Source organism: Limanda limanda, chromosome 18 (assembly GCF_963576545.1).
Source record: "Limanda limanda chromosome 18, fLimLim1.1, whole genome shotgun sequence".
In the NCBI taxonomy this organism is placed as follows: Eukaryota; Metazoa; Chordata; class Actinopteri; order Pleuronectiformes; family Pleuronectidae; genus Limanda; species Limanda limanda.
In genome coordinates this window covers 15,057,894-15,085,767 of record NC_083653.1, presented here as the reverse complement: position 1 = coordinate 15,085,767, position 27,874 = coordinate 15,057,894, and the positions used below count along the sequence as shown (strand labels likewise).

The 27,874-nt window shown below is 41.9% G+C and overlaps 1 protein-coding gene across 1 annotated transcript in view; it reads left to right on the top strand.

Annotated features, from left to right (window-relative positions):
• LOC133024427 (1-phosphatidylinositol 4,5-bisphosphate phosphodiesterase beta-1) overlaps nucleotides 1–22,891 on the top strand; it is a 108,316-nt gene extending 85,425 nt beyond the window's left edge. Inside the window, exons 15-32 of the mRNA XM_061091531.1 lie at nucleotides 1,384–1,454; nucleotides 1,638–1,734; nucleotides 2,113–2,197; nucleotides 2,807–2,931; nucleotides 3,023–3,177; nucleotides 3,272–3,436; nucleotides 3,691–3,790; nucleotides 4,131–4,235; nucleotides 4,353–4,477; nucleotides 6,332–6,455; nucleotides 6,821–6,889; nucleotides 7,321–7,540; nucleotides 8,686–8,854; nucleotides 10,028–10,104; nucleotides 10,210–10,299; nucleotides 10,451–10,508; nucleotides 10,688–10,774; nucleotides 22,667–22,891. Coding sequence (XP_060947514.1) covers nucleotides 1,384–1,454; nucleotides 1,638–1,734; nucleotides 2,113–2,197; nucleotides 2,807–2,931; nucleotides 3,023–3,177; nucleotides 3,272–3,436; nucleotides 3,691–3,790; nucleotides 4,131–4,235; nucleotides 4,353–4,477; nucleotides 6,332–6,455; nucleotides 6,821–6,889; nucleotides 7,321–7,540; nucleotides 8,686–8,854; nucleotides 10,028–10,104; nucleotides 10,210–10,299; nucleotides 10,451–10,508; nucleotides 10,688–10,774; nucleotides 22,667–22,891 — 2,147 coding nt within the window. The remainder of the gene's footprint in view (nucleotides 1–1,383; nucleotides 1,455–1,637; nucleotides 1,735–2,112; nucleotides 2,198–2,806; nucleotides 2,932–3,022; nucleotides 3,178–3,271; nucleotides 3,437–3,690; nucleotides 3,791–4,130; nucleotides 4,236–4,352; nucleotides 4,478–6,331; nucleotides 6,456–6,820; nucleotides 6,890–7,320; nucleotides 7,541–8,685; nucleotides 8,855–10,027; nucleotides 10,105–10,209; nucleotides 10,300–10,450; nucleotides 10,509–10,687; nucleotides 10,775–22,666) is intronic.
• The last annotated feature ends 4,983 nt before the right edge of the window (nucleotides 22,892–27,874 follow it).

The following is a 27,874-nucleotide window of genomic DNA, read 5'->3' as shown; positions in this document are numbered from 1 at the left end:
AGACATTCTGTGATGGACTCACTGTGATCAGTGTAGGTTTGATTTCGGGGCGGCTGTGGCTGAGAGATAGAGTGGTCGTCCTCCAACCTGAAGGTCGGGGGTTCGATCCCCAGTCTGAACAATCTGGATGCCCAAGTGTCCTTGGGCAAGATACTGAACCCTGAATGGCCCCCCATAGAATAACAAAAAGTGCTGCAAGTAGATGCACTGTATGAATGTTTGTGTGAGTGGGTGAATTGGCTGTACTGTAAAGCGCTTTGAGTGGTCATCATCAGACTAGAAAAGCGCTATATAAATACAAATCCATTTACCATTTACCATTTCAGAGTTGGGAAAGGCCCTGTGAGTCTGTGATTCAGCAATCACACTAACTGCATGTCCAAACATTGATTGCAACTCTCAGTGTGATTTCATGTGGAGTTCAGCTTTGGTTATCTTTTACCCACAATATGTGCGCCTCTCGCCAAGTGTTAGCTGATTTTTGCGTTATCAAACAATAAAACTAACACCGATGAAAACATAACCAATCAGAAGTTTTTGAGCAGCCTCTCTGTGGCTGGAAAGCTGTGAAAGTACAAACTGATCTTGTTGCTGCCCACATACTGTGTTGTTCCTCTTCTCTCTGGACACTTAGAGAGATTATAGTGTGAATATCAACCTCTAAATATAGATGAACGGTGGACAAAAATAGTGTTTTAAAAAGTGAGGTGGACAGATATTAAACGGTTATTAAGCAAAAGTTATGCCCTTGTACTGACAAGTAGAAACACTACATTGCCAACACTTCAAATGAAGCTGTGTTGTGTTCTATACAGTAGTTTGACCTTGTGTGGGAGCTTTGTTCCTCAGAAGTTTGTTTTTTCCACTCAGGTTCCACCAAAGAAGAGATGGCAGATTCTGCACAGCCCTCCGAGGGTGCTGAGCTCAGCCTGAGGCCGCAGGGGAGAAAGTCAATCGGTGAGTCAGACATAGTACATGACCTCAGACTCAGAGGGAAATCTTTAGCAGGGCTCTCATTAGGCCGGCGCAGAAGCTGTAGGTCAGTTCACATTAATGTCCTCAGCCAGCGTGACCTCAGATTCCGTGGCTGATCTTGAGCAGGTCTCTCATTATGTGGGTGCAGAGGCTGTGTCAGCTCCAACAAAACAATATTCAAAAGAGTATCCTCGGTGCGTGAGCTCTGTGTACTCAGCTGCGGTGGTTCCCCCGTGTTTCTGCTTTAAATGTAATGGAGGAAACTGATCCTAGATTAAATACTTGTTTGAAGGCTTTCAGCTTTCAAACTGCTCTGCCAATTAGATTAACACATATTTAACTTTTTTAAGGTCATTTAGCTTTATGTAATGGGATTATCTGTGACCAAATCTGTGACTCATGTTTCAGGTGAGGTGGAGGCAGAAAGTGAAGATGAAGATGATGATGACGACGACTGTAAAAAGGGCTCAATGGATGAGGTTTGTCCTTCCTGCTGCATTTGGATCAAATACTAGTTCATAGCTCAGTAGTGTGCACGTCATGTGCTAAGACTGCCCCCTAGTGTCAGTATTTGATCATGCATTTAATTCCTACTGACGTGTCTTCAAGGTTCTTCTCAGTGTTTTTAAAATATTGCGTGTGTGTGTGTTTGTGTGTTACAGGGCACAGCAGGCAGTGAGGCATTCGCTACAGAGGAAATGTCCAACCTGGTCATCTACATCCAACCAGTCAAGTTTAACAGCTTTGAGGCTTCCAAAAGTAAGTGAGAACATAATACACATGTAGTTTTACAGCAGATAACTGCTAACAACTGCTATTACTAAAGAGTATTGGGGCAAATGAAAGGGGGGGAACAAATTAGACTGTGCATGAAACTTCTGCCTCTTTTGTCAAGGAGGGAAATTTAGTTGTGCCCTGCGGTGAGGCTGTCGCTGGTTACATCTGCACTATAGTTAAAGTGGTTTTGTAGTTTCTCAAGAAACAATGAGATTGGTTCAAGATTTTGGATCCAGAAAAAGTCTCATGAACTAGTGTTGTCAAGTGTTACAGCAGCGGTTCATTTAGACATTGATGTTTTAATCAATCTAACTGTTAGATCATTCTGATCAATGTATCTCTCTATCTTTCTGCCTGCAGAAATCAATCGCAGTTACCAGATGTCGTCCTTCGTAGAGACCAAAGCTTTGGAGCAACTGACCAAATGCCCGGTCGAGTTTGTGGAGTATCCTTCTCACTTTTATGGAAGCAGCGCCTCGTACAACTTCATATGACTCACAGTAATTGAATCACACTAAAGAAACCTAATTAAAATGAATGGATTCAGAGAAACGCTAGAGTGCTTTCACTTTGAAACAGGCACTGGAAGTGCTGAAAATATTTTTGTGACACAAATAGATGTTGAAACTGTGGTGAAAGATCATTTTCACTCTCTATTTCGCTGTGAACCACATGCGGTTCAAAGAAAAATAGGCGAAACCCCGACTCTAGAAGGACTGCAGGACTGAGACACAAGGCTCATGCAGACAGTGATAACATAGGGGCGGAGATGAAAAGCCATAATGCCCATGTGCTGCTTCCACATCCAGTGTAGCCCGGGTGTTTGGTAGAAACAGCTACATTTTTGCTCTTTATGGTCACTTTGCATCTGTGGCTCATCTTGACAGTGGAAGTTACAGATAATAAGATAATAAACCAAAATCAATAATTCAGATTTTACTAGAGTATTACAAGTATACACGGCTATACTTGCAGAAAAACAGTAGGGGAGATGGTGGCAGCTGCAGCAGGAGCAGTATTTTTTGATGCTCTTCCTTAACACAGCTCTGTTCAGATACAACAAGCTGCAGCTGAGCAGGATTTACCCTAAAGGCACTCGAGTGGATTCATCCAACTACAACCCTCAGCTCTTCTGGAATGCTGGCTGTCAGCTGGTGGCTCTCAATTTCCAAACCATTGGTGAGGGACGATCCCTCATTCCATCACACAGTTATTGCTATTATTAAACTGCATGTTTGATTTGACTGTGATTCTAATCTTCGCGCCACAGATTTGTCCATGCAGCTGAACCTGGGCATGTACGAGTACAATGGAAAATGTGGATACAGACTCAAGCCAGAGTTTATGAGACGACCAGACAAACACTTTGACCCTTTCACTGAGAGCACGGTGGATGGGATAGTAGCCAACACACTGTCTGTTAAGGTGTGTGTTGGTCTTTTTTGTGTTTGTGCGGCTCTGTGTGTGTTCGAGTGTATTTATCTCTCTCTCTTTTTCTCTCCGTTCTCCTTCCCTCCAGATTATCTCAGGCCAGTTCCTCTCGGATAAGAAAGTGGGCACATATGTGGAGATCGACATGTTCGGCTTGCCTGTGGACACCAAGAGGAAAGCTTTCAAGACCAAGACATCTCAGAGCAATGCCATCAACCCTGTCTGGGAAGAGGAGGCCATTGTCTTCAAGAAGGTGAGACGAAGTGGTCACATTTTATTTGAGCAGTTTACGTGCTTTTAAGTAAAGTTTCAGGCAATTTTATCGGACAAGTATTATGACACACACAAACTAAATGGTCCTTAATTGAGCACATATGTTCGTCAACGTCCAACACTCCAACAATCAAGTCGCACCATATTACTCTAAATATGCCTAATTGTTTTTTCATCAGGATGCATGTATTATCAGGAGAGGGAATAACCTGGGTGTAATTTCTATTCCCTCAGGTTGTTCTGCCCACACTTGCTTCAATAAGGATCGCTGTGTTTGAAGAGGGAGGAAAGTTCATCGGCCACCGCATCATTCCTGTGTCGGCCATCCGTCCAGGTGAGTTTACATTTGATATTCCCTATTTATGCACCATCATTTTCAACAATCATTAAAAAAATACAGAAACAATATGTAGAGGCAATGGTGCATTAAAAATATATTCAATAATGCAAAGACGCGTAAATAGAACAATAAAATAATGCAATTATTATATACAATAAAAAATGGCATAAATATGACTAATGGTATGGTACATATTGTGTGAATCCGTAACCAGAGAATGAAATGTTAACATAAGCTACAGTTTGTCCATTATTGGATGCTATGCTACTGTGTAGGGTTATCTTCTATATAAGTTTCTTTATTGATGGATGTTTCTCTCACTCAAACCCTGCAGGCTATCACTACATCAGCCTGAGAAATGAGAAGAACCAGTCCCTGACGCTGCCCGCTCTGTTTGTGTATGTGGAAGTGAAGGACTACGTTCCAGACACATTTGCAGGTGAGTCAGGTGAACGTTCTCGAACCAAACCTTTAAATGTTTTGAACTGAAAACGCTGCAGGTTCAAAGTCAGGTGTGGTGTCACACAGCAAAGCCTCTTTTATCCTTTTTCTTCAGATGTCATTGAAGCTTTGTCCAATCCCATCCGCTATGTCAATCTGATGGAGCAAAGAGCCAATCAGCTGGCTGCTCTCACTCTGGAAGAGGGAGGAGAGGAGGAAGGTGACAAAGAGGTGTGTGTTGTTTATACTCATTTCTGCAGAATACATAGACTTTAGTGTTCTTATGTGTGGAAAGCTTTGTGCCATTAAACAGTTTATCAATAAGATGAGCAGCCCTGCGGTCAGCTGGCTGCTGGTATAGAAAATTCATGCAATCTGGAGTCTGAGAAGCTGCAGAAAGAGGTGGAGCTCCTTTGCTTTAGTATGAGGAGGGTTTTCTAATGAAACCATAAAGTACTTTAAAGCCCACAGCCAGCACCACTGCAGTAGAAGATGGATGGTGAACCAATGCTTGTTTCCAGCACAGATATTATCAAAGCACTTTGTTTGGGCTATTTTTCATTCCCAGTCCCTCAATGATAAAGTGTAGTGCAGCCACAGCGGTAGCAGCACTGTTGCTGTATTTAATCAAGTCTCTTCTAGCATCCGCCTGCAGGCTCTGATACTGGGTTTCCTCAGGGGGGTGGGTTCTTTAAATGTGACTCTGTGTACTTTCATTATTATTCTTAAAGGTAATTCCTCACCGGGAGTGACACGTGTAATTAACAGTATATTTATATATTTTAAATTACCTGCAAGTTAACTTTTTTATGTTGGATGTGTACATAAGCAACGGCCTGCTAACGCATTAGCTATGCAAACTTTTTAAGACTGTAATGACTGTAATCACCAATGTGATTTAAAAGCAGTTTACGTCTGACACTTTGAATTTAAAACCCTCCCAACACTAGAAGCATAATTTATGAACTACTGACTAACTGGATCCATGTGATGTGATACACTTTACACTGGAGCTGTGCCAACTGCTGTATATGAGGCAGTGACCTTTAACTTCAGTACAGGCTTCATTTCGGAGGGATGTAACAAGTCCGGGCTGTTTCAGAGAACGTGACCTTCTGTGTTGTTCCGAGTGACGCTAAGAAGAAAACGATTACACTGCATATATGTTACATCAGCGTTACAGTTGAAACAATTTTATGTATAGTTGTAAATGGGATGGTGAAAGTCATTTTAAATGGATCTTACGTATAGAACAAGTAGCCAAGGATTAATGTGGGTTGCAGTGCAGCAGAGAACAGGGAAAGTGATAATATCTGAGCAGAGATCAGAACAATTTCCAAGACTTAAGTTTGGATGCATTTAGGGTGACAGGCCAAACAGGACACAGGGTTATCTGAGGTTATTAGTAGAGGGGACTGGAAAGAAGGGTTGTCCCTGAGGGGCTCCTCTTATCTGATTTGCCAGCTGATAAGATTTCCCCCCAAGGGGCGGCTGACAAAGAGCGGTTTCATGCTGTGACCATGGCAACAGCCGCCCAAAAGCGGTAGAGCATGGAGAGGCAGAGCACAGTTTGCCGAGGTGAATATAAAGAGGAGCAGAGGAAGAAAGGAGAAGGTCCGGCTTTCGTGACTAGAACAGAGATTGCCGAAACTGCATTAGCCTTTCAGAGATAAGAGCATTTAGTTGGAGATACGTCCGAGCCAAGGGGAAATTAAGACCTGCTCCGCCTCGGCACAGGACGCCATGCTGAGAGTGGGTTACCAAAGCTATGTCTACAAACTGTCCTGCAGGACACAGGTACAGCAGGGGACTCCTGAAACAGATACGACCACTTGAGGAGGTTTTTACTCCTCCCAAAAAAGATATGCAGCAGAGATGTGTTGCACTTGATGTGTGTGTGTGCTTCACTGCCGTCAAACTTTAAATTCACTTTCCGTTTTTATTGTACATTATTCATAAGGAGCTCTAACTTATTCTAACAATTTAACAGTATTGATTCAAAGACTTATTAGGTTTGGTAAGTTGTTCTGCGGAGGTATCAGTGATGAGTAGTGTCATCATTTGTATTGACTAACAAGTGGGATTGATCGACAGGTGGAGGCAGGAAGCGACGCCCCCTCAGAGTCGAGGGTGGACCAGAGGGTGACGACGCCGACAGAAAACGGAGTGAGCTCCACACCGATCATCGCCCCCAAGCAGCCGTCACTCGTCGGCCAGAATTCGTCTGCAGGTGCTCCATAATCATAATGTGCAATAATTCACAGTCAATTGTACTGTAGGTGCATAACAAGTTGATTTGTATTGTTCTTACAGTGCTTTTAGAATATTTGTCTTTATTCTGCAATTATTACTCTGTCTTTAATCATGATTATACACTAGTAATTTATTTAAAATATCATATTGAGAATAAATCTGGGTCTTACGGCTTAATAAGAAAGATTTAGTTTGGCTTCAAGATTATTACTTCTTGAAGTAATAATTGATTCTTTGGGGTGATAGATACGGTTTGACTGTTCATATAAATGTCAAGTTCTGGGATAATTCGTTCAAGTTTTATTGTACAAATCACTTCATTAACTCTACCTGTTTTGTCACCAGGCTCACTGAAACCAGCAGTGAAGAGTGAGGACATCGTTCAGAGTGTTCTCACTGGTAAGACGACGGTTTCAAACATCGGTTTATATTGAAATGATTCCTGATTTAATGTGAAAGCAATGATTGGGATTGAAGGGTTAATCATGACAAACTATGATAAACTATGATAATGATTGTTGTTGCTACATAATTAATATGATTCTGTGATTGTATTTGTGCTGTGGCAACACATGTTAACATCTTGCCAATAAAGATTACTGAATTTAATTAATGAAATTGGTAAATGATTGAACATAGTCTTGTGTCAAAAATATGAAGGGTTTTGTTTAGTTTGCTTGTGTATTAATGATATAATTTTAAATTTGCCAGATAAAAATACCTTTTGAACTTGAATATTGAGACTAAACGCAACATAACCAAAAGAAATGTTATTTTTCTTTCATATCTTTGCTCTCTTGACTGGTGTCCTCCATCCCCTTTCCCCGCAGAACTGGAAGCTCAGACATTGGAGGAGCTGAAGCAACAGAAGGGAATAGTGCGGGAGCAGAAGAAGCAGTACAAAGAGATGAAGGAGCTGGTTCGGAAACACCACCGCAAGACCAGCGAGCTGATCAAAGAGCACACAGCTCGCACGTCCGAGCTGCAGAGCCAGCATCAGCGCCGGCGCTCCACCCTGAGGAAGAGCCGCAAACAAGACGGTAAGAAAAGGTAGGTAGTCCTCCTCTTCTCCGCTTCAAACCGTTCTACCTTTTCATTTGCCCTCCCCTGCTTCGCCTTCAAACGAAATCCATCAAATATGCATCAAAACTCAAAAGAAGAAAAACCCCTTGTAGACACAGTGTCACAGAGACCAGCAAATCTTGTCTTAGCAGCAAACTGTTACTTAATACTGGAGCAGAAGGGGAGATTTGACATTATCAAATAACATGGGCTTCTGTATACGCTCCCACAAGACATTTTATTTTCTACATTGCAGAGACAACTATGGAAGTAGAAAGATAACATTTTCAGTAAGTCGTTTTCTCTGAGCTGTAAGGAGAATATCATTTTCAGATATATTGTGGTCACTTTCCACCTGCACACTTTACATGTGCCATGTGTATTTGTAGCTCACATTTTTGATGAGGTCACCTCTTTTGGGATATTCAAATCTATATCTAAAATAAATAATGAGGCAAGTTTTGCAAAAGTGGGAATGCCTTTAATACAAGATTTTCAACACAACATCAGAAGTTAACTCACAGTACTTTTTGATAATATATAGTATACTCTATATACGTCTCCATTCCCTCTTACTGTTTTTCTTCTTTTCCTCCATCTACACAATCACACAGTCAAATACATATTAAATCCATTGTTGCCTGTTAAATAGCTCAGAGACTTAAAGTGCTGGACAGAAGTTGCCCCCCTCAGAAAGTAAAGAATGAGAATCAGTGGATAAATCCCCCCCCACACCAGGGGGACCCATTCAGGACCCACAGGACTCCATCATACACTGAAGAATCCAAATTCACCGCACACAGGACCTCAGAGGCCCACGGCAAAAGAAAGATAACACAACGAAGCAAGTTACTTTGAGATAAGAGTCCTATGTGATGTTTGAAATTACTTCAAAACCCTGACGTCAGTGTTCTTAGCCCCACAGCCTGAGGGGGCTCTGCAGACATGTGTAGAAGGTTATTTCAATTACTAACCAAACTGTTATCGGGGTTGCTCTGAGGAATATAGCACTTTTTTAAAAAAATGTATGCATATGGCGTGCATTTATTAACGGTATCTGTATAAGTTATGCACACTCTTTTGTCGTCGAATCAAACTCATTTGTGAATGTGTGTTTGCATGGCCTTGTGCAGCCGGTCCGATCAGTCTCTGTCGACCCTGGACAAGGATCTGTGTGAGCTGGATCAGGAGTGTAGCCAGCGGCTTGCTGAGCTGAAGGAGCAGCAGCAGCAGCAGCTCCTCACGCTTCGCCAGGAGCAGTACTACAGCGAGAAGTACCAGAAACGAGAACACATAAAACAGGTGCTCACAAACACGCACAACAAATACATGTTTTCAGGTGAATGGGTGAAGAAGTCTCACAAGGGTTTTAGCTCCGTATCAGTAGTTATCCTCATCCATAACACACAGGAAAACATGACCAGCTAGAGTTTTCAAACCGAAACAGGGCCAGCACTGTTCCCTAGCCTCACAGAAGTAGTGTAGACAGGAGGAATAACAGTAGCAACAGTGATGAGTTTTAAAAAAAAAAAGGTTTTCATTTAAATATTTAGAGATACCATATCTACATTTTTTCCCTGCGTATGATCGCTGGTGTACTCATTTGCTTCTGACTATATGTACTATGAACAAATCCCTTTGAAAATGTATTTACATGCAAGTCTCAAATTCACTTTAAATGCTTATAACAGTTTTTTTGTATTGAAACCTTCTATCTTGAATGTCTACTTAGTATCTTGTAATAATTGTCAGGCACACATAGATATAGAGGACTTGCAGCCTTAGTCCACATCCAGTTTTTCCTGTAATCACTGTCCATATGTGAGTTTCCTATTATCGGCCACCAACTTACAGCTAATTTTAATTCTTGTCACTGCATTTGTGTCGTTATTAAACTTTTGAAAAGGGATAATTTTTATTATTTAAAAACATTTCCTTATATGTACTTCTCCAGAATTAATGATACCAGTCAGAGTAATGCCAGTTCCTGCCCAAACAGTACACAAGTACAGTGGGATAAACAAAAACACATGTGCCCCAATCACACACGCACACACACACAAACACAGGAGCTTGCCCTGACTTGTATTGGATTTGATATAGCGCTGACTGTCCCAAAGCTCAGAGAGGCTAATGCAGATGAACCAGATGAAGCAAGTAATTAATAAATTAATACAGCTATAAACTCCAGAGCACCCCCCCTCAGAATATTACTGCAGTCATTCTGCTGCCTGTGCACATGTTCTGGTGCTTGGTGTGGAAAAATCAATGTCTTCTGCTCCAGTACACCTGTGCTGTGAGCACAGCTGAGCTGTCAGAAATGGAGGTTGTGTTGTTTCCCTGATTTGAGTGCAGTTTGATTGGGATCAGAAGGTCAGCAAATTAAGTTAGATTGTAATATTAACTTGAATTATTAAGAATGTTCTACAGACTAAACAAAAATGTTGTTCTATCCGATTTTGACTTTGTCTCTAGCTGGTTGAGAAGCTGACTACCATCGCAGAGGAGTGCCAGAGTGCTCAGCTCAAGAAGCTCAGAGACATCTGTGAGAAGTAAGCACACAGGACAAACACACACACTCTCAGAACCGCACAGGAAACCTGGTCACATTTTCATTCTCTCTCTCAATGTTCCTCTCTTTGTTTCATCACACACAGAGAAAAGAAGGATCTGAAGAAGAAAATGGACAAGAAACGGCAGGAGAAAATCACAGAAGCCAAATCTAAAGACAAGAATGTGACGGAGGAGTAAGTATTTGTATTTGATCAGGTGAATGAAGTCAATTCCAGTGTGTGTTTGGTTGTTATACATATTATGACCACTAGATGTCACTAAAGACTAAAGATTTAGCAACACAGGGGCTGGTTCATTTATTTGACTGTAAACTTCTTCCCTTAGAGAGAAGCTGGAGATCAACAGATCGTTTGTCAATGAGGTGGTGCAGTATATCAAACGGGTAAGAGATGATCATAGAAAAAGTATAGCATGATAGAGAACTTTCCATAATCAATATCACTGTATTTTGCACCATCAGTAGAGTTACTACAGGCTACAGTTCATACACCGATATGCTTACTTATTTATGGATACATCCATTGTGTGTGTGTGTGTGTGTTTGTTTGTGTGTGTTTGTAGTTGGAAGATGCACAGAGTAAAAGACAGGAAAGACTACTGGAGAAGCACAAGGACATCCGCCAGCAGATATTAGACGAAAGGCCAAAGGTACGACATTTATGATTTACTTCATATCAATATTTTGGATTCCTTCACAAATCCCTGGTCTGTCGACTGACAGGATCCACAAGCAGGGTGTCAGGGACCAGTGCTCAGCATTTTTCTTGGGTCCTAGCACACACCAAAAATAAAAAAATTGTGTCTTATTATAATTTTATGTGGCTACAAATGGAAATCCAGTAGCACAATCATCAAAAATGTATCTTAATTCTGAAAACAAATCTATATAGAGCTGTAAAAATAGGCAAATATACAAGGCACTCTTGTTATGGAAAAATTAAAAGCCTTTATATGTGCTGTTAATGTAACAAAGAGACCCTTATTGTTGTTTATAAATATATTACCAGAGTGTATGTATCAACATTGCTACCACAAAGGTAGATGCATAGACTGTATATAATAATATACATGTGGTTACTTAAAGGTAGATGTTTTTTTACACATATTCAGCATAATTAAGTACTGTTAAGCTTTTTACAGATTTGTATTTAAGTTATTTATTGTTTGATAACTTTGGTTTAGTGTATGTCTCTAAAACCAATCTTTTCAACCAAACACCAGCTTCTCATTTTTACCACTAGGTGGCGACATTAACCAGGTTTAGTTTGATGCTGCTTATAGATGCTGCACTGTCTGGTACTTGTGTGCAATATGTAAAAAGAAACATTACCGAATAAGAAGATGTTGCCGGTTTAAATGCTAATTCCTGCTTCATTGTCCATGGTAAACAGTTCATCTACATGTAAGAGTTGTGGGTTTGTGTATTAGTGAAGAGCGCTTCATTGCTCCTGTGCTGTAGCTGCGACAATGGCTGTAATACAATCATGGCACTCATCCAGATGCTACATTTACTCGGGTTTATTGTGAGGTGAGCACTTGTGTGTGCCTGTGGGAGTTCTGCTTTCCTTCTTTATGAGTTCTCAACCTTGACATTGTGACTGTCATTGTAGGAGGGCTTTGCAGCTGAAGAGCATGGTAAGACCCTTGTTCCATCCCAGTGTTCAGTATTAATATAGCATCGGTGCAGCAGCATTAATATGCAAGCTTTTATCAGCCTGGGCCACTGACTGGCAACAAGTGAATGTGTACTGCATCTCTCTGATGTTTTAATTATTGCTAAATATTTTATATAAGAGCAGGAAATAGGCTGCGTTACTGTAATTCTATCAGTAATTGGCGTCGCATGGTGGCATCACAGCAGCAGCAGATTGGCCTGTGCAGTGAGATCACACCCCAGTTGGAGTGTTCAGATTTAATCCCACCTGTCAGTGTCCTTGAGCAAGATCCTCTACACTAATCAGAGTAAAGGGGAATTAACTTCACCATTGTAGGCTTGTTTTTATTGTATGTCTACACACTGCACTAACACAGAATGTTGTTCCTCCTGACCCTATCAAGAGGCATAGTCTTCTCACATGTAACTAACTTTAACAGGAACCCATTACACTAATTATTAGCGCGTATTGTTGGAGTGATCATGATGAAAATATAATATCTCTCTCTCATTTTCTTCATCTCTTTCTATGAGCTTGATAAGATGGTGTTGCAATGCAGTGAAAGCCATATTACATCCCATTGCCAGTGTCATGAAGATTTCCTCTGCTCTGCCAAGGAAACACTCTGCCGTGCTCCTCCGATCATGTCACGTTGTCAAAGGAGTACGCTGCACATTTAAAATACTCATGGGAGAGTGAGTGTGTGTGTTTTTTTAGACATATACATTAATACAAAGTCTCCTGTTGGAGACAGTCCCCTGGCCGCCCACTCTCAGAGTGACAGCTCCCTGTTCCTTGAAACCTCTCGGAGTCGAGTGTGGGAGGTGCAGCACAGACGTGCACCTCAGTGCAGCACAGATAGCCTCATGTGAGGTGCTGGGCTGTGTTCCACAAAGCTGCAGTAGGGAGAGATGAGGTGAAAATGTGTTAGAGAGACGTGTCTAAAACGAAACAGGAGGATAAACTGAGAGATATCTGTATTTGCCTTGTCAACCAGTTGGTTTTCGTGTAAATGACTCAGGTAACTGTGTTCCTGTGGCAACAGTCTTCATCTTTCAATAGCTGCTCATGCATCTTTGACAATAACACGCCGATTGGACTGATTTCACCAATATTAGCTGTGTCAACTAGTGTCATTAGTGTCTAATCAAGATTTAATTAAGCAGGTTTCCTTTGATTAGAGAGGGAGGCACATGCTTCTCCGCTTTCTCTTTCTTTTCTAGCTCACTTTAATACTGCAATCAGATTTCATTCTGTTAGCAATTATTGTTTCCCACAAAATCGTAACTGATTATTCATCACCTAGCCCGCTGTCACAATCTCTCCTCTAAATTGACATCCGCATCATGGCAAATTTAATTTGCCGGAAGAGGGCCATTGCATAGTAATCAACCACCTCTGCAATATCTGTTCTCCTGCTATGGCTGTCATCTGTATGCAAAATATGCAAGAGATGTCAGAGGGACACGGCCCTGGAGACAACGAGCAGAAAATGCTCAGGGTTATGTTTGTTTAATAAAATCAGGACGCTTCCAAAAAACGCCCAAAGTAAAGAATCCATTTATTGTGTTACATGATTCAGTTAAATCGTATTAATATACAGCAACAGAGCCGTGTCGAGCAAACTGGTATCATTCATTCCTTGAAGAGTAACAGATCTCAGGGAGTGCTGGTGTTTATGGGGAAAAAGGTGAGGGAATAGCACAAAAAGTTTGAGAATGGTAAAAGAAAATCTGGGGTTTGAAGTGAACTCACCAGGTCTCTATAGTCCCCTCCACATCTCTGGATCAGGCTAAAGGCACAAGGCTACGATCAGTGTAGTTCTGGTTTAAACTTGACTCCCCCACACAGTGTGTTGAACAGAGCCGTGAGCGCAGAACAAATCATGCTTCATCTGAAAGAATCAGAACTCACCGAACTGCCTAAGTGAAGCCAATGTGTGGCTAATGTAGGCTCCAGGTTTTGTTAATGACGAGGAAGATAAAATAGATTCGATTTTAGATTTAGCTTCATCAATTTGATCATTTTTATTGTCAACTGAATGTACAAGTGCACTTTATCCTCACATGGCTGAAACCAGTTTTACAACAACAAACACACACACAAATCTTGAATATTTATAATACTCAGTGTTGAAAACAGATGAAATCTACAAATAAAAGAACCTAGAGAAATGAGCCTGGAGAAAAGATTTTCAACTGGAGCCCAGGACTTTAGAATCACTGACTGGTCTGCGTGTCGCTGTCAACAAGCACCACAGTGGAGGATTTTCACAGCCATGAAATCCTCTGTCTCATGCCCGTGAATCTGAGCTGTGACTCTTCTTACATGGTCCTTCTCATTCTGCAGGTTTTTGACTGAACCTTGACAAACTAACTTTAAATATGAATGTCTTAAATTTGGATCTAACTTAGGAAACACTGTTTGGTGATATGATCATCGATGTAGTCACTAACATGGCTCAGTGAGAGTGATCAGTGTATCCTCAGAGAGTCAAGGCTCTTATATACTTCTACGTATCCGTTTCTCGGAGAGGTCTCAGCGAGAGACAAAGTGTCTTTTTGATTTTTACTTCTCCGTCAGTCTACGTCCGGAAAAAATTCACCGCCAAACCCATAGGTGGCGCAACGGAAGACGAGCTCAGAGAAGCCTACCCCATTTGGGAAGAAGAAGTCCACGTGTCTCTGTTGACATGTTAGCTTGCCCCACACACTGAACCATGGCAACTACCAGATCTAAATAAAGTGACACCCAGCGGGTCAAGATGCTGATGTATCGTTTCTTAGCGCAGCAGTTCCCCGGTCTTGTTTCCGAACTGTGTTGCTGATTCCACAGCTTGAATCTGCTTGAGGCTACATGTAGCTAGAAGCTACCCGGACCTAGCTCCCCCCCAGCTTCCACTCAGTCAGCAGGGACTCCCGGCACTAACTACTACCCAGTGTTTGCTTCTAACCTGAAGGTATTATAGAAACAGTGTCATGATAGAAGTGGAATTAAAGTCGTGACGGCGGGTTCTTGCACTGTTACCACCGCAGTTAGCATGGTGGCTAGCCTAGCCCGCTAGCCTAGCCTGCTAGCGCCGTTTTGAAAGCTCGTTATAACCGTCTGTGACCGTGCACACATGCCCTCAGTGCTCTAACGAGCCACCGTCAGCCGGACAACTCCGCTGGCTTAACACACACGTCACATTAATCGTAGAATCATAGTTGTGTTCGTGTTTGTTGCTACAAATAAACAGAAAGTTTGAGGTCCGGAAATACGGAAATGACGTCATACGGAAATGATGTCGTTCGCGGACCAATCACAGCCAAGAGCGGTCGGTCGGGTCTCCAAAATGAAGACGGATAGTTAGAAAAATCAGACGTGTACGAAAAGCTGTCGGAGGCGCTCGGAGAAGACGTTTCACGACGGATAGGGCGGTCTTATCTGTCCGTAATAGAAATAACGGAGAGGCATAAATTGGCCTTCATTGTCCAGTTATTCCAATGTTTGTCGTTGTAACATTCATCTAAAGTAATTTACTCCAGCTCTGCCTAAGTCTCTGAACCAACACTGCTATGAGCAGGTCACTGGCCTTGTGAAGCAGCACCATCTGCGTGTGTGTGTGTGTGTGTGTGTGTGTGTTTGTGTGTAGACAGCTCCAATTGGGGGCTAATGGATGTGCGGATATATAAAAAAATATTTACTTGTTGTACGTGTCTATGTTGGGTGTGTGTGTTTCTGTTAGTCATACTGAAGATACAATATACATCATCCCTAACTGTACAACAAACCTATGATTTAAATACATCAAACAAATACAGTACAATACAAAGCCACAAATACGCATGTAAACTAAAACACATAAGCTGAGAGGTGACATGATAATTACGACTGTCAACAGTCAACAGGTAAACACAAACAAATGTAAACAAAGTTGTTAGAAATCTCAATGATTGACGAAATCCAGTTGGCGATCAGGAGGAAATGGAGTCACTTTTAGGTAGCTGTCATTTCGACCATTTTTATATACAGTCTCAATAGGCACCAAACAATTTAAAGCTGAAGTTATGTGAAATGTAGGAAACATATAGGCTTCATCTCTATTATATAAGAGGCTGTAACTTTTATTTATTAAAGTCTGAGTAGGTGAAGGTGATCTCCTAAACTGTAAGCAAAGGGAGAAAGGGAAAAGAAAGACGTGGCAACATATGTCGTCACTCACAGCGTGTGCTCTCAGGTGTCAGTGTCCTGCAAATGATCCAATCAAAACGCCCCCCGGGAGCCAGCAGTGCCCAGCACGATGGCAAGGGCAGTTTCAACACACCTCAAAATCCTATATCCTTCCCTGTAGCCTCCTCTCCACTTCCCGTCTTGCTCTCAGACGCAAGGTCAAGTTCCCAATGCCCAATGTTATTATTCACACGTTAAGTCAATGTGCTCTTTTTATTAGTTGGTAAAGGAAAATACAGACTCACTTGTGAAGTTTATGATCTTCTGAGAGTGGTTTATGCCTTACAATCATACTAGCGTTTCATTTTTATATTTGCAGCTGCATATTTTTACCTTTTGATTTAAGGCAGCTCATGTCCTGAATACTAAAAGCTGAATATGATTAGGGGAAGTTACTTACTATAGAGCAGCTTTTTTTTTAACATAACCGTTTTTGACATAAATTTGAAGTCAGAGAAATGTTGTGCTCTTTGTCTGATACACTGTCGGAGCTAGTTGTCAGTTCACAGTTTTATTCGACCAAACTACGCAGTAAAAGATGGACGTCCAGTGTAAGGAAGGCTTACCACACCATGTTGTAATACCTGTGTACAAGGCATCCCCCCCCACACGCTCTTTTGGCAGTGAAAGGGATATGAAATAGTGATAAGGCAATATGTTTCACAATAGTGTGCGTCAGTGCATGTGTGTGTGAGGTGTGTGAATGTGTGTGATTATATTTGGGAGGGGCTGATTCTTTCTACTTAGATTAAAAGGAGGATCTGATCCTATGGTGTCCCCCCCTCTCACTGTGCAAGCCTTTAACCAACACGCATGTATGCGCACACACACTCATTCGTTAGACAAGCAGGAGTCCTTTGCGGTCGTCATGGAAACTCCCCACCCCCGACCCCCCTCCCCATCTCCTATATCCCCTTCAATCCCACTCTCCGCAATCTGTTAATTTGGAACCGAGTCCTCGTGACGCAATTTCAGCAACGGTTGCTGGAGGTGGAGGACGGGGAGAGGAGAGAGGGATAGAGAGAGGAGGGGGGGGGGGGGGGGGGGGCGAACAGGTTGAAGGAGACGCAGAAGAAGAGAGCGAGTCTGAGCCCACCCTCCTTTTTCCTCTGTCTCTCTTTTTTTGTAACGTCCCCCTCTCTTGCACTGGTTGATGAAGAGGTGGTCACTATGTTGCCTTATAGCGAAGTTTGATCTGCATCATCTCTGGGTGGTCTGTTTGCATCAATAGTGCACTCACTCACACACACACGCACACACACACATACACACAAACACGCACACACACACATGCACAATACCCGCAGGGAACACTGTGTGCAAACCAGGGGGCAGTGAAGTAAAATCCATCGTGAGTTTGTAACTGTGCGCACATGCTGCACTCTCGGTTACCACTCTGCTCTATTATGCTAGCTGCTATTTCAGTGCACGAGCGTTCATTATGTATGCCCACGTGTGCTAATGAAGCTCTCCAGGGTTGTGCTCCGTCTGAGGAACATTCCCGACTCCTGAATCCATCCCTCTCTGCAGTGTAGTCCTGAGGTTTATGGCTTTAGCTGGGGCAACGTGTCAGTTGAGAACAGCACCTCTGGGGCCTGATAATATGCAGAAGAGAGAATGGGTGGATGTGAAAAGAAAACTGGGTGATTTTATTAAAGTTTTAAAAATTGATCACCAGTTACTTCCACCCCTCAATCGTCACAGTGGTGGGTTAGATGGTGACTTTTCCTTTTTCTGTGAACTGTCCCTTTAAGCTTTACAGCAGCGGGTTGTTTCAGACGAGAAAGGTCAATGGAACTTTAAAAACAGTGGAGGTGACCCTCATCTCATTTCTTGGACATGGGATCTTGGGTTTAGCCTAATTGGGCTGTGTTTAGATAAGCAGTGTTTCTCAAGGTCAGGACACACATAGCGTTGGCCTGGCTCCGTGTCACTGAACACTGTTCCCAACCAGTGACAACATCTTATCGAGACCGTAAGACGTTGAGTGGTTAACGTAGCTGCGTACTGTAGCTGTGGATGAGCTGGGCTGCCAGCAGAAGAGGTTTTTGGCAGCGCTGCAGCAGCAGGCGTTATGTCATGGCTCAAAGCAAAGAATTAATTTGGCTCTTCGGAGGCCTTCTCCACTTCCCCTGATAGATCTTCAAAACCAGGACAGCTGGTGAAGAAGGTCACTGAGTGCTGTATTTTAAGAAAGGCAGAAATTTGTGTGCATGTGTGCGTGTGTGCTTGTGTGTGTGTGTGTGTGTGCGGAGGGGGGTGGGGTGTTGTTGATGGATGACAGATCTTCAGAGATGAGAGGCAGATTTAAAAGCTTGCTGGAAAGCTGCCGTGGCTGGTTTGTGTCCAAACTGAAACTGGACCGCACACACACAAACATCTTTAGGCTATTTACACTATGCAGAAGTACACACAGCGAAAGTGCAACGCAAACGTAGAATAGACAGGAAAATGCATAGTACTCTAACCTTAAAAGACAATTTGTTTCGACCTCATTATACAGTGGTTCAGAGCGTTTGTGCAATCCATGTCTCAATCTGAATTTAATCCGATTCAGCATGGCAATGAGGAACTATTAGTTCCATGAAGCCTGAAACGTAGGTTTAGTGAGAGACATCTTCACTTCACGAGAAGAATTTCAGATGTTTGGTGATGATCATTAAGGCTTAGATCAGGAAAACTATCAAAAGATTGCATCTCTAGGTTTCTTTTCTATTCTATTCTCATTTGTCCATCTTTCTATCATTCCTTGAGATTTCCCTTCGTGAAAACAAAGTGTGGGCATAACCGGGATCCAAACTCTAACAGACGGCTGTCACTGTTTGCTTCTGAGCCGTTGATTATACTCACAGGACACACACATGGATACAAGCAGCTGAAGACGGACACATGTCTTTCTGGTGAGTGCCGGGTGCCTGGCTCCTCTGCCCCCTGCTCCCACCTCCTTCATATGTCCCATGGTGTCGTCAGATGGGAGAAAGATGACAGCTTTAATCATAGGGTGTTTGTGCCTCAGCAGGCAGGCTACAGGCAGGCTGTGCACACACACACACACACACTCACACTCACTGTGCAGTCTGTCCCACCCCTAAGTAGGTCATGCGCAGTGCAGAGCGGGGAAAGAGAGACGAGCTTTGGCGCATCTTTTGCCATCTGGTTGCGACGTGCGGAATGGCCGCTCTGTGAGACCCACAGAGAGAGTGAGAAAGAAAGAGAGAAAGAAAAGACGAAAAAAGAAAGTGAGAGGGAGGCAGCGAGGGAGACGGAGGGAGGCATGTTTCGGGGAAGGTGACCTTGAGATGGCGTGTTTGGTGGGGGCTCTCACACACGTCAATGAGGCACTCCAAACATCTGAAAGACACAAGTCAAGAGCTCCTTCATTTTGCATAAAGACAGACAGCATCGGGTACAGTGCAGCTATTTGTGGTAACTGGCTGATTGGGTCTCACTTGTGTTCAGTATTTTACAGCACATACGTTTAAATGTACATGTGACTTATTTCATTTTCATTCTGCTTGCGGATTTAGGTTTTCATAAGAAAAATATTACACACAGTATTTGTGGTGAATACAGCTGATGAGATGGAGGAGCAGTGTGTGGATTTCTTGTGAATGTTTCATGAATTCTGAAGGAAATATTCATTGTATTCCAACAACAACACGGCAACAGACCGTGAAATTGAATTTTGAAACTACTGAATACCAGACAGTACTTTTTCAAACGTAATTTCCACAAGATGTGACAGGGCACACCAGAGCCTGTGTATAAAGATGGACGACACGTCTCCACTTCCTCCCACTATCCAGAAATGAAGCTAAAATCTCCCAGATAGTAACACTGCCATCTTGTGCCTTTGAAGCCGTGATCTGGGCAGAAGTGATCGGAGGTTCGAGGTGTGGAGGTCCTGCTGATGCAAGAAGTCAGTCTCAGCTGTCAATCATGATGGTTTACCCAGTTATTATAGCATCAAATATTAAACTTACCTGAAAAATTAATGCTCGAAATATCATTAGCGTTATAAGGACTAATTAAAATGACAGAAATCATATTTGAGAAAAAAATATTTGATGCATACGTTTGACATATTAGGATTAGTACGTATAACGCAGACAGCCACCAGGGTGTCACGAGATTCTTCGGCTGTCTTCCATATTAATATTATTTTATAATAATAAATTAATAATCATTTTGGCATAATGGAAAAAAAATGTTTAACAAAATGTCTTTCATGTTTAATACTGAATTTTTTTAAGTAACCATATAAACTCTAAACTCAGGCAGGTTGCCTGGTATAGATCAGGAAATATCTGATCAAATAAAAGGGAAAAGAAGCTTAGGAAAATGAGCAGAGGTCATTTGATACTTAGAAATAGTAAAGTAATAAGTTTGAATACATGCAGACACATCTTGATCTGGACTCAAAACCTATTTTAACATATTCATACATACAAACACACTGATAATATACATAATCCAATATGATATACTCTTTCCCAGTATAGGAATTAATTTAGTAGCAGTCAAGTGCTTTGTAACCGGTTTTCTCATTTTGTTACGCAGAGCTCTCAAATTAATTTGCAGTGCCATCTTAGAACCTGAAGTAGAAAGGGCAGAAAATGAGCCCGTCCAGAGCATGATGACAATCCATAACCTTCATCCCCACTCCCCTCCTCGTGTTCTTTTATGAGTCAGAAGTTAGGTGTGAGATTGAAGTTCGCGCTGGGTCGATTAACAAAGGCTTCTCAGACAAAATATGGATCCCAGATAAAGTCGGAGCTTGCAGGTATTTTCGACCTCTCATAACGCTGACGTGACTGTATTGAGCGATGAGACTCTGACACCATTCGTCTTAGCAGCTTTTCTTTTAATTACTGCTCTCCCGTGGGAGCCTGTCGGGTAGTTAAACAGAGAAATCAGCATTACAGCAATTATTGGCGCACAATGAAATGAATACAATCTTGTCATCTGTAATCATTGGGGGCGTCTATGCCTGGGAGAAAACAGCTTCTCCTTTCTAGTTCTCGGTGAGAGAAGGGAGTGTGGTAGTAAATGGTCGCAGAGGGGTCTACCTCAATGGACCGAGGTGCTTGTCAGAGCTGAATGTCAGGGCTCAAGGTCATGTCCTATCCGTCACTCTGTCCCTAGCCTTTATTTTCAGTCTCTACTGTATGTAATGGAATAAAGGTCCTATGGAGTCCTATGAAAATCGTTTTTTACATAATAGTCATGGTAACTCTTGCAGCATCAACTATACCTCATCATATGCAACACAGCAAGGAAAGTGAAGAAATCATTAGAGATGCTGTAATCAGTATTACAATGGGTCAGGTGACTATATGTATTGGGAAAATCAAATCAAGATAAACAAGCAGTTCCCTTTAGTTCCCTGGAACACTTTATTCTCTTTCAGCTATTTCCCTTGGTTTAACATAACTTTAAACTTTAATCACCAGACAAAGTGAGCACTGTGGCGCATTGAACTGCAAATGAGCCAAATATTTTCATTTGGAGATGGTGGAGACCAAACACAGAGCTAAAATGAGAGCAAATAATGGAATTGCACTTGTCGGGTTTCTAGAATAATGACCTCCATCATGTCTTCTTGATTTGTAATTTAACAAAAGTTTGGTCAAATGTTCACCAGGGCTGATGTGTTTACAATGATCCTAGCAGTGTTGTTTAAAGTTGACTGATTCCATTCCTTAAACAGGATTAAATTGCATTGAGTTGTCATATAGTTTGTGCTTTTCTGAATTATCTAAGCCAAGGTATGGAAATCTGTGACTGTCCAGCTCTCTTTCTACGTCTATCTGTATGTATCCCTGTCTTGTTACATTATGCACGCATAGCATATAAACAGGAAGCAGTAACTCCTTTGCAAATTGTTGCTGAAATGTTCAAGTAAAAGGAGATCTGATTTCTGGGCAAGAAGCTGCTATAAGACAATGTTGTCAGGAAGGACATGTTCCTGGGTCACGGGCATATTTGGGTCACGGGTCATGTTCCTGGACCCAACAGGTTCATGACATGTGGTTGTTATTGAGTGTTTGCCTGTCGAACAGTCCTCTTTGTCGATTAGGCAGCTCATGATCGTTAACTCTGCTAAGTAGGTTGTGTTTTCACCCATCTCTGTTTCTTTGGAGACTTGGTTGTTTTCTTGTTAAGAGGGTTATGCAATAAGCACTGTTTTGTGGAAGGATGTGGCATTGGCCAGGGAAGAATGCTTTCAAATTTTATGTGGATCCAGGGCACTCTCTTTTATCACTTCTCGTAACATTGCAAAATAAGACATGTGCAATATTTCCCTCTGGTTCTCATGAAATAATGTCTGAATCTTGACATAAACAAATCAAATCATATAAACTCTATGATTATTTGATCTGCACCAAATCATATAAACTCTATGAGTTTACATGATTTGGTGCAGATCTTCCAACTAGTTTTACTGATATTTTTTTATTATAAGAGCTAGATTGTTTGGCCTTGGCGGAGAAAATCACTTTACTGAGTTCGGTGCTAGTTCAGTTTATTCTCTTCTGAGAATTGCTTTGCTCTTTCTAACCTCCTTTGTCAAATATATAACACACTCCACAGTAGAGGTTTAATGTTCTAGTGATGTTATTTTCCCTGATGTAGAGATTCTCCATTGATTCGAGTGTTCTTCTCTCTGCAGCTACAGAGCGATCTGGACCAGGAGTACCAGGACAAGTTTCGCCGGCTACCTGTGGAGATCCAAGAATTTGTTCAGGACAGCAGCAAGGCCAAGCTTAGCGACGACGGAGTCAACGCAAACCTCGTCACGTCCTCGACGGCGGAGAAGCTCAACCACAAGGCGTCGCAGTCCGAGGACGACACGGAGGAGGGCTCGTCAGAAAGAGTGTACGACACGTCCCTTTAGAGATTTGATCTCGGCGCTGTGCTTCACACTGGGACACTGGTTGCTGGATGTGTTTGTGGCGACAGATGTATCATGAGACTGCCCCAACTTTGGTCCTAATTTTAACCAGAGGGAGGATTAGATCAAATCTGAGCCTGAAGTGGTGAGTAGAGGTTCTCTCTACGTCGAGTGCAGTCTTGTCCACTAAACCATTCTTTTTTGTGTATTTGTATGTTACCTGTATTTCGTCGTCTCTTTCGATTCGGCCACAGGATGTGTTACAAAGCACTAACTATTTGCAGGAAATAACTTACTTGAACTATTGCACAGAGAGTAGTTTCTTTTTATGATTTTCTTTTATTATTATCATGATATTGACAGTAGTAGTAGAAGTGGTCAGTGAGGTGTGTGGTGCCAAGGTTTTGAAATTAACTTACAGTGGTCATGTCAGTAAAGTGGAGTCAACTTGTACTGTAGAGACACCACTGCATATTCAGCCTTTACAGCTTCCATCTTTATAAGATTTAGATTCACACGTCCATTGCACTGAAGGCTCACTACGTAACTATGTAACTCTTACTTAAACCCAGAGGCACTGGTGGCTTGCTGGTTCTCTATTTTGTTCTCACAGAACTAAGCCTATGTGTTGCTGCTATTTTGTTTTTAAAACCATCCATTTTTAACCATTATTTGGTTTTGTATGATATTTGGCATGATAATGTTATGCAGTGGTCTGTCATCAGTTTTTTTCTTCTTTTTTAATCCTGGCTACTTTTAAACAAGTTTGTTTGGACTATGGGCAGCTCTGTCCAGAGAGGGAGCGAAGGGAACATGTGCTGTACAGTATCTGCATGCATTTGACCAGCTGTAAACGTTTCACTAGCTCAGTAGCAGAGATGTTTATTAAATGTAAATCTATTTTCTCTTAAACATTTAAAACTGAACCTGCAAAATAGTGGACCCGGCGTGGCTTGATGCATCACTGTGGCAAAATACTGAAAAAGTTGTTTTTAACGACAAACCTTTTAACAACAGATCCAACATCCTCCGGCTCGAGCTAACAGGTCACTCATTGTAGTCTCTACCTTTGTCCCCTTGAGCTGAAAATTTCAAACTAGGACATTCAAACAAAAGAGGATCCTTGTAGTTCTGTAGAAGTGGCTTCCTTTTTAACACTGTTCACTGTGCACCTGCCCAGTACATGCACAGGACAACAGGAAATACACTGGCATTACTCTCAATCTCGGCCCACAATTGGTAGCTCTAGTCTGAAGTGGAGGAACAGCTCAGTCATTTTTTAGCAGACGCCCAAAACGCTTAGTGCAGAACACCAGGGTCTGATGATGATGATGGTGCAGATTGCAACCAACAGAATTCCTCTCATATATATCTTTTTTAGTGTTTGGGGAATTCTAGAGCGACCTTCATCGTAAATACCCAAAAGGTCCTCTCTAGACCCATTGTTTTGATTTGTCCACTTAAACATGGTGGTGCAACATGGTTGGACTCCGTGGAAGAGTCCAGGGCTCATTCTAAGTGAACGAATATCTCATGCTTCTGAACAGAATGATGAATATTATATTCAAGATCTCCCGATATATCACCCTGAACCCTGCACACTGGCCTCTAACTGTGCTGCCAGTAGCCACACGGGAAGTGTTTATCACTTCCTAAACTGTCCAGTGCCATTTAACTCATTTGTGTGTCATTTTATATCAAATCATATTTCAGCCGAGTTTCCTTTAAGAGAAATACTTGTTGAAAGTGACGGATAACCTGACATGTGAGTACAAACTACTTAAAAACAAAAACAAAAAAAAGATGATGTTGATGTGAGAGTCCTGTGCCTTTGAATTGGTTTGCCTTGTTTGATGTTGAATGTGTGAAATGCATCATTGTTTCAAATGCCATCATACTATACAAAGCTGTCTGATATTGAATAGACCGTGTGCACTTTTTAGTACAGTACCACTACTGAGTAATGCTTGTGATGAGCAGTATTTGACATGTGTCTCATGAGAAATGCGAGATGTCCTTCGTTTCGTTTTGTCTTGAACCAACTTTATTTAACAGCCCCTCCTCCCTTTTCATCAAGTGTATGCACTCTGGAAATGTAAATGTATGACACAAAGGATAAAATATGAAGTTGATGAAAAAAATATATAGTGTAAAGGGACTTTGCCTGTAATTAATAATAAATGTGGCTATTATTGTACTTTGCTGGAGTGGAGTTGTGTGTCTTTTAATTTTCCATTGGTGAAACTAATATTGTGTTTTTCATATTTATTCTTTCATCCTAAACCCTTAATGTCTGTGTTTGTGAATTACTATCATTCGATTATCCTGTTGTGTTCTTTATTTTCTAAATTTGTGTTCGTCTGAGTTCTATTCTTCCACAATTAATGTCCCAGTCTGTGATTGCTGTTTATTTTCATTTAAATGTCACATGTCATTGCTTATTGTTTAACTAGGAATAGCCATTTCATTGGCGAGTCTTTGGAACAAGGCAAAGACTGGACGGTAAAAAAGAGACTGCGTATAACTGCACTGCAGAAATCAGGCCACGTGTGATATAATGATCCATAACCAGCTAGATAGAGAGTGTGTGTGTGTTTGTATGTAGCTGTTGGGGGTGGTGGGCATATAGATATCAAGGGCAGGGGGAAGCAGGGAGAAAGGCTCAATGACCTAGTTCCTCATCACCTAGGTAACAATATCTTTGAAATGACCCTGAGAGGAACAGAAATTCGAGAACTTACGTAATTCCCTCACTGATTGTCACTGAGAAGCACCGAAACCAAACAGAAGTGTTAGTTTCCTCTGTGATATAAGTTACTATAAAACCAACTGTGTCACGTACGATAGTAAACATATTTGTACGCATGTTTGTTGTGTACACTCTTTGCTTATTGGACTTCCCTTGATGATTCACCGTATTTCAACTTCAAAATCTGTGTGAGCTCCTGATGCGTTTCACAGTAAATGGCATCAGACTGTGGAAGGGAATTTCACCTGGAGTATGACCAATGCTTTTTGCTCTTGATCACAACAGTGAGTGCTATATAGGTTTTTTTCTGAGTAGTGCTGTGCTCATTACTACGTGTGTGTGTGTTTTCCAGACTTCATAAACACTATGTCCCTTCTCAGTCTCAGCTCCCCCACCAGAATCCCCAACAGGCGTCAGGAGATAAGACAAGCCTGGTCGTCCATAACAACCACCGCGACCATTCAGAGAGGCCTCGGCGCATACCAGCGACTTGGAAGTCGAGCTAATTAACCTAGAGTTCAGGACAGAAGGAGAGCGGCGTTTTAATAAGATTCTCTGAGTTATATAAACAGTGACGCCCCTCCAAACTCCCAGGAAATCATCGCCCTGTGTCAGTCCATCTGCTGCGAGGGAAGAGGAGAAGGAGGAGGAGGTGTCCTGTAACTGGGCTTTAATGAGGGACGCCAGAGGAGGAGAGGACCACAGGGTGCTGCTTAGAAGGTACAAGGAGCAAACACACACATACAAGGATGCACACATAAACACACAGACTTGTACAGACATGAAAAAGTGCTTGAAACCTCTTAGCCCTAATCGTAGCCGACGATCCATTAAAATATCCAAAACCTCCACCTAACACATATCCTTAAGCGATGTTAAGACTAACCTGGATCACACTGTGGTTGTAATTCTAAATTTATCCCCAAGACCATGCCCTAAATTCTAAAACGTCCCCTCTAAACGGTCAAGGAAAGGCACAGTGACCTTGCTTTGCAGGGTTTTCCTCACTCGTTCCGTCATAGATGACTTTTTTAGGCCATGTTAATTGTGAAAGACAAAGAAATTGTTCGAAACAACAGTTTTTGGATTTTATATTCCGTCGCACAGTTGATGGGAAAGAAATTTCCCTGGCAAGGATTAACTCCACTGGTTTCGCACACAAATAAAAGTTACCGTCCTAGCTCTTACTTCTTAACCTGTGACAATATTTGTCCAATCCAATAGTTTTGGAGCATAACTGTAGCCTCTTAAGCAGCGGGTGAGATTCGCCTAAAATGCCTGTCTGAGGAGTACCGAAAGTAAATTGAAAGCTGTTCTTGAACCATTTGGAGTACATGCATGAGCTTGGTCTCTTTGAAAGGTAACATTCTGAACTTTCCCCCCCAACAGTCAGAATCAGTCTAAGTGCTACTGACATTGAGTAATAGCAGTTGGAACACAGTGAAGTAGAAGGTTTTTATTTCCGCCTGAATAAATTTTGTTAAACAGATGCCTGCAGATGACTCTAGCTGGGACTTATGAGCTGGAAAACACACTGGGACCCGAGCATGAAGCCTTGACTAGCCGTGGTTCAAATTTGATAACAATACCACAGAAAATGAATATTTCACAGATTTTTTCCTAAGGGCATGTCTAGGCGTTTTCCACAAAGGCCATTTGGAACTATGGTAACCAACTAGGCTAAAAAGGCGACTTTTACACTCAAAATCATACTTTTATATAAAGGAGGCAAAACCGGTCATATGGTTTAAAATGTATACAAATAAACATCTTTAATGTTGTTTACATCTTGATGCTGGCTGCGCTGAGATTACGCAACAGCTGACTGTGGCAATTCTTTGATGTAATAGTGTGTTTTGGACTGATTATGTTACTGGATTGGATCGTCTGGACCTTTGGCAATGTACCAAGACTGTTTTCGTTGGAATGTTAGCGATCTGTGGCTTCTTAGGTGAGTGATGTCGACTTTGTGATTGTTTTTTTTGTGTTAGTGTCTTGACTGAGACGTTAATTGTACCGGCTGTGGTGATCGGATCTTGAAATGGTTTACATTAGTTGAATCGGAAGAATCTTAGCTTTCTAATGATATGTTGCATCAGTACCTAGCGGTACGAGGCAGTTCTGAAAATAACAATGTTTGAGGCTTATCGGCAGCACGCCCGTGAGCTGGTGCTGCTAAACAGGTTAAACGAAAGTCACCTCTGCTGCATCAGCCATGACCATTCCGTTTTTTAAAT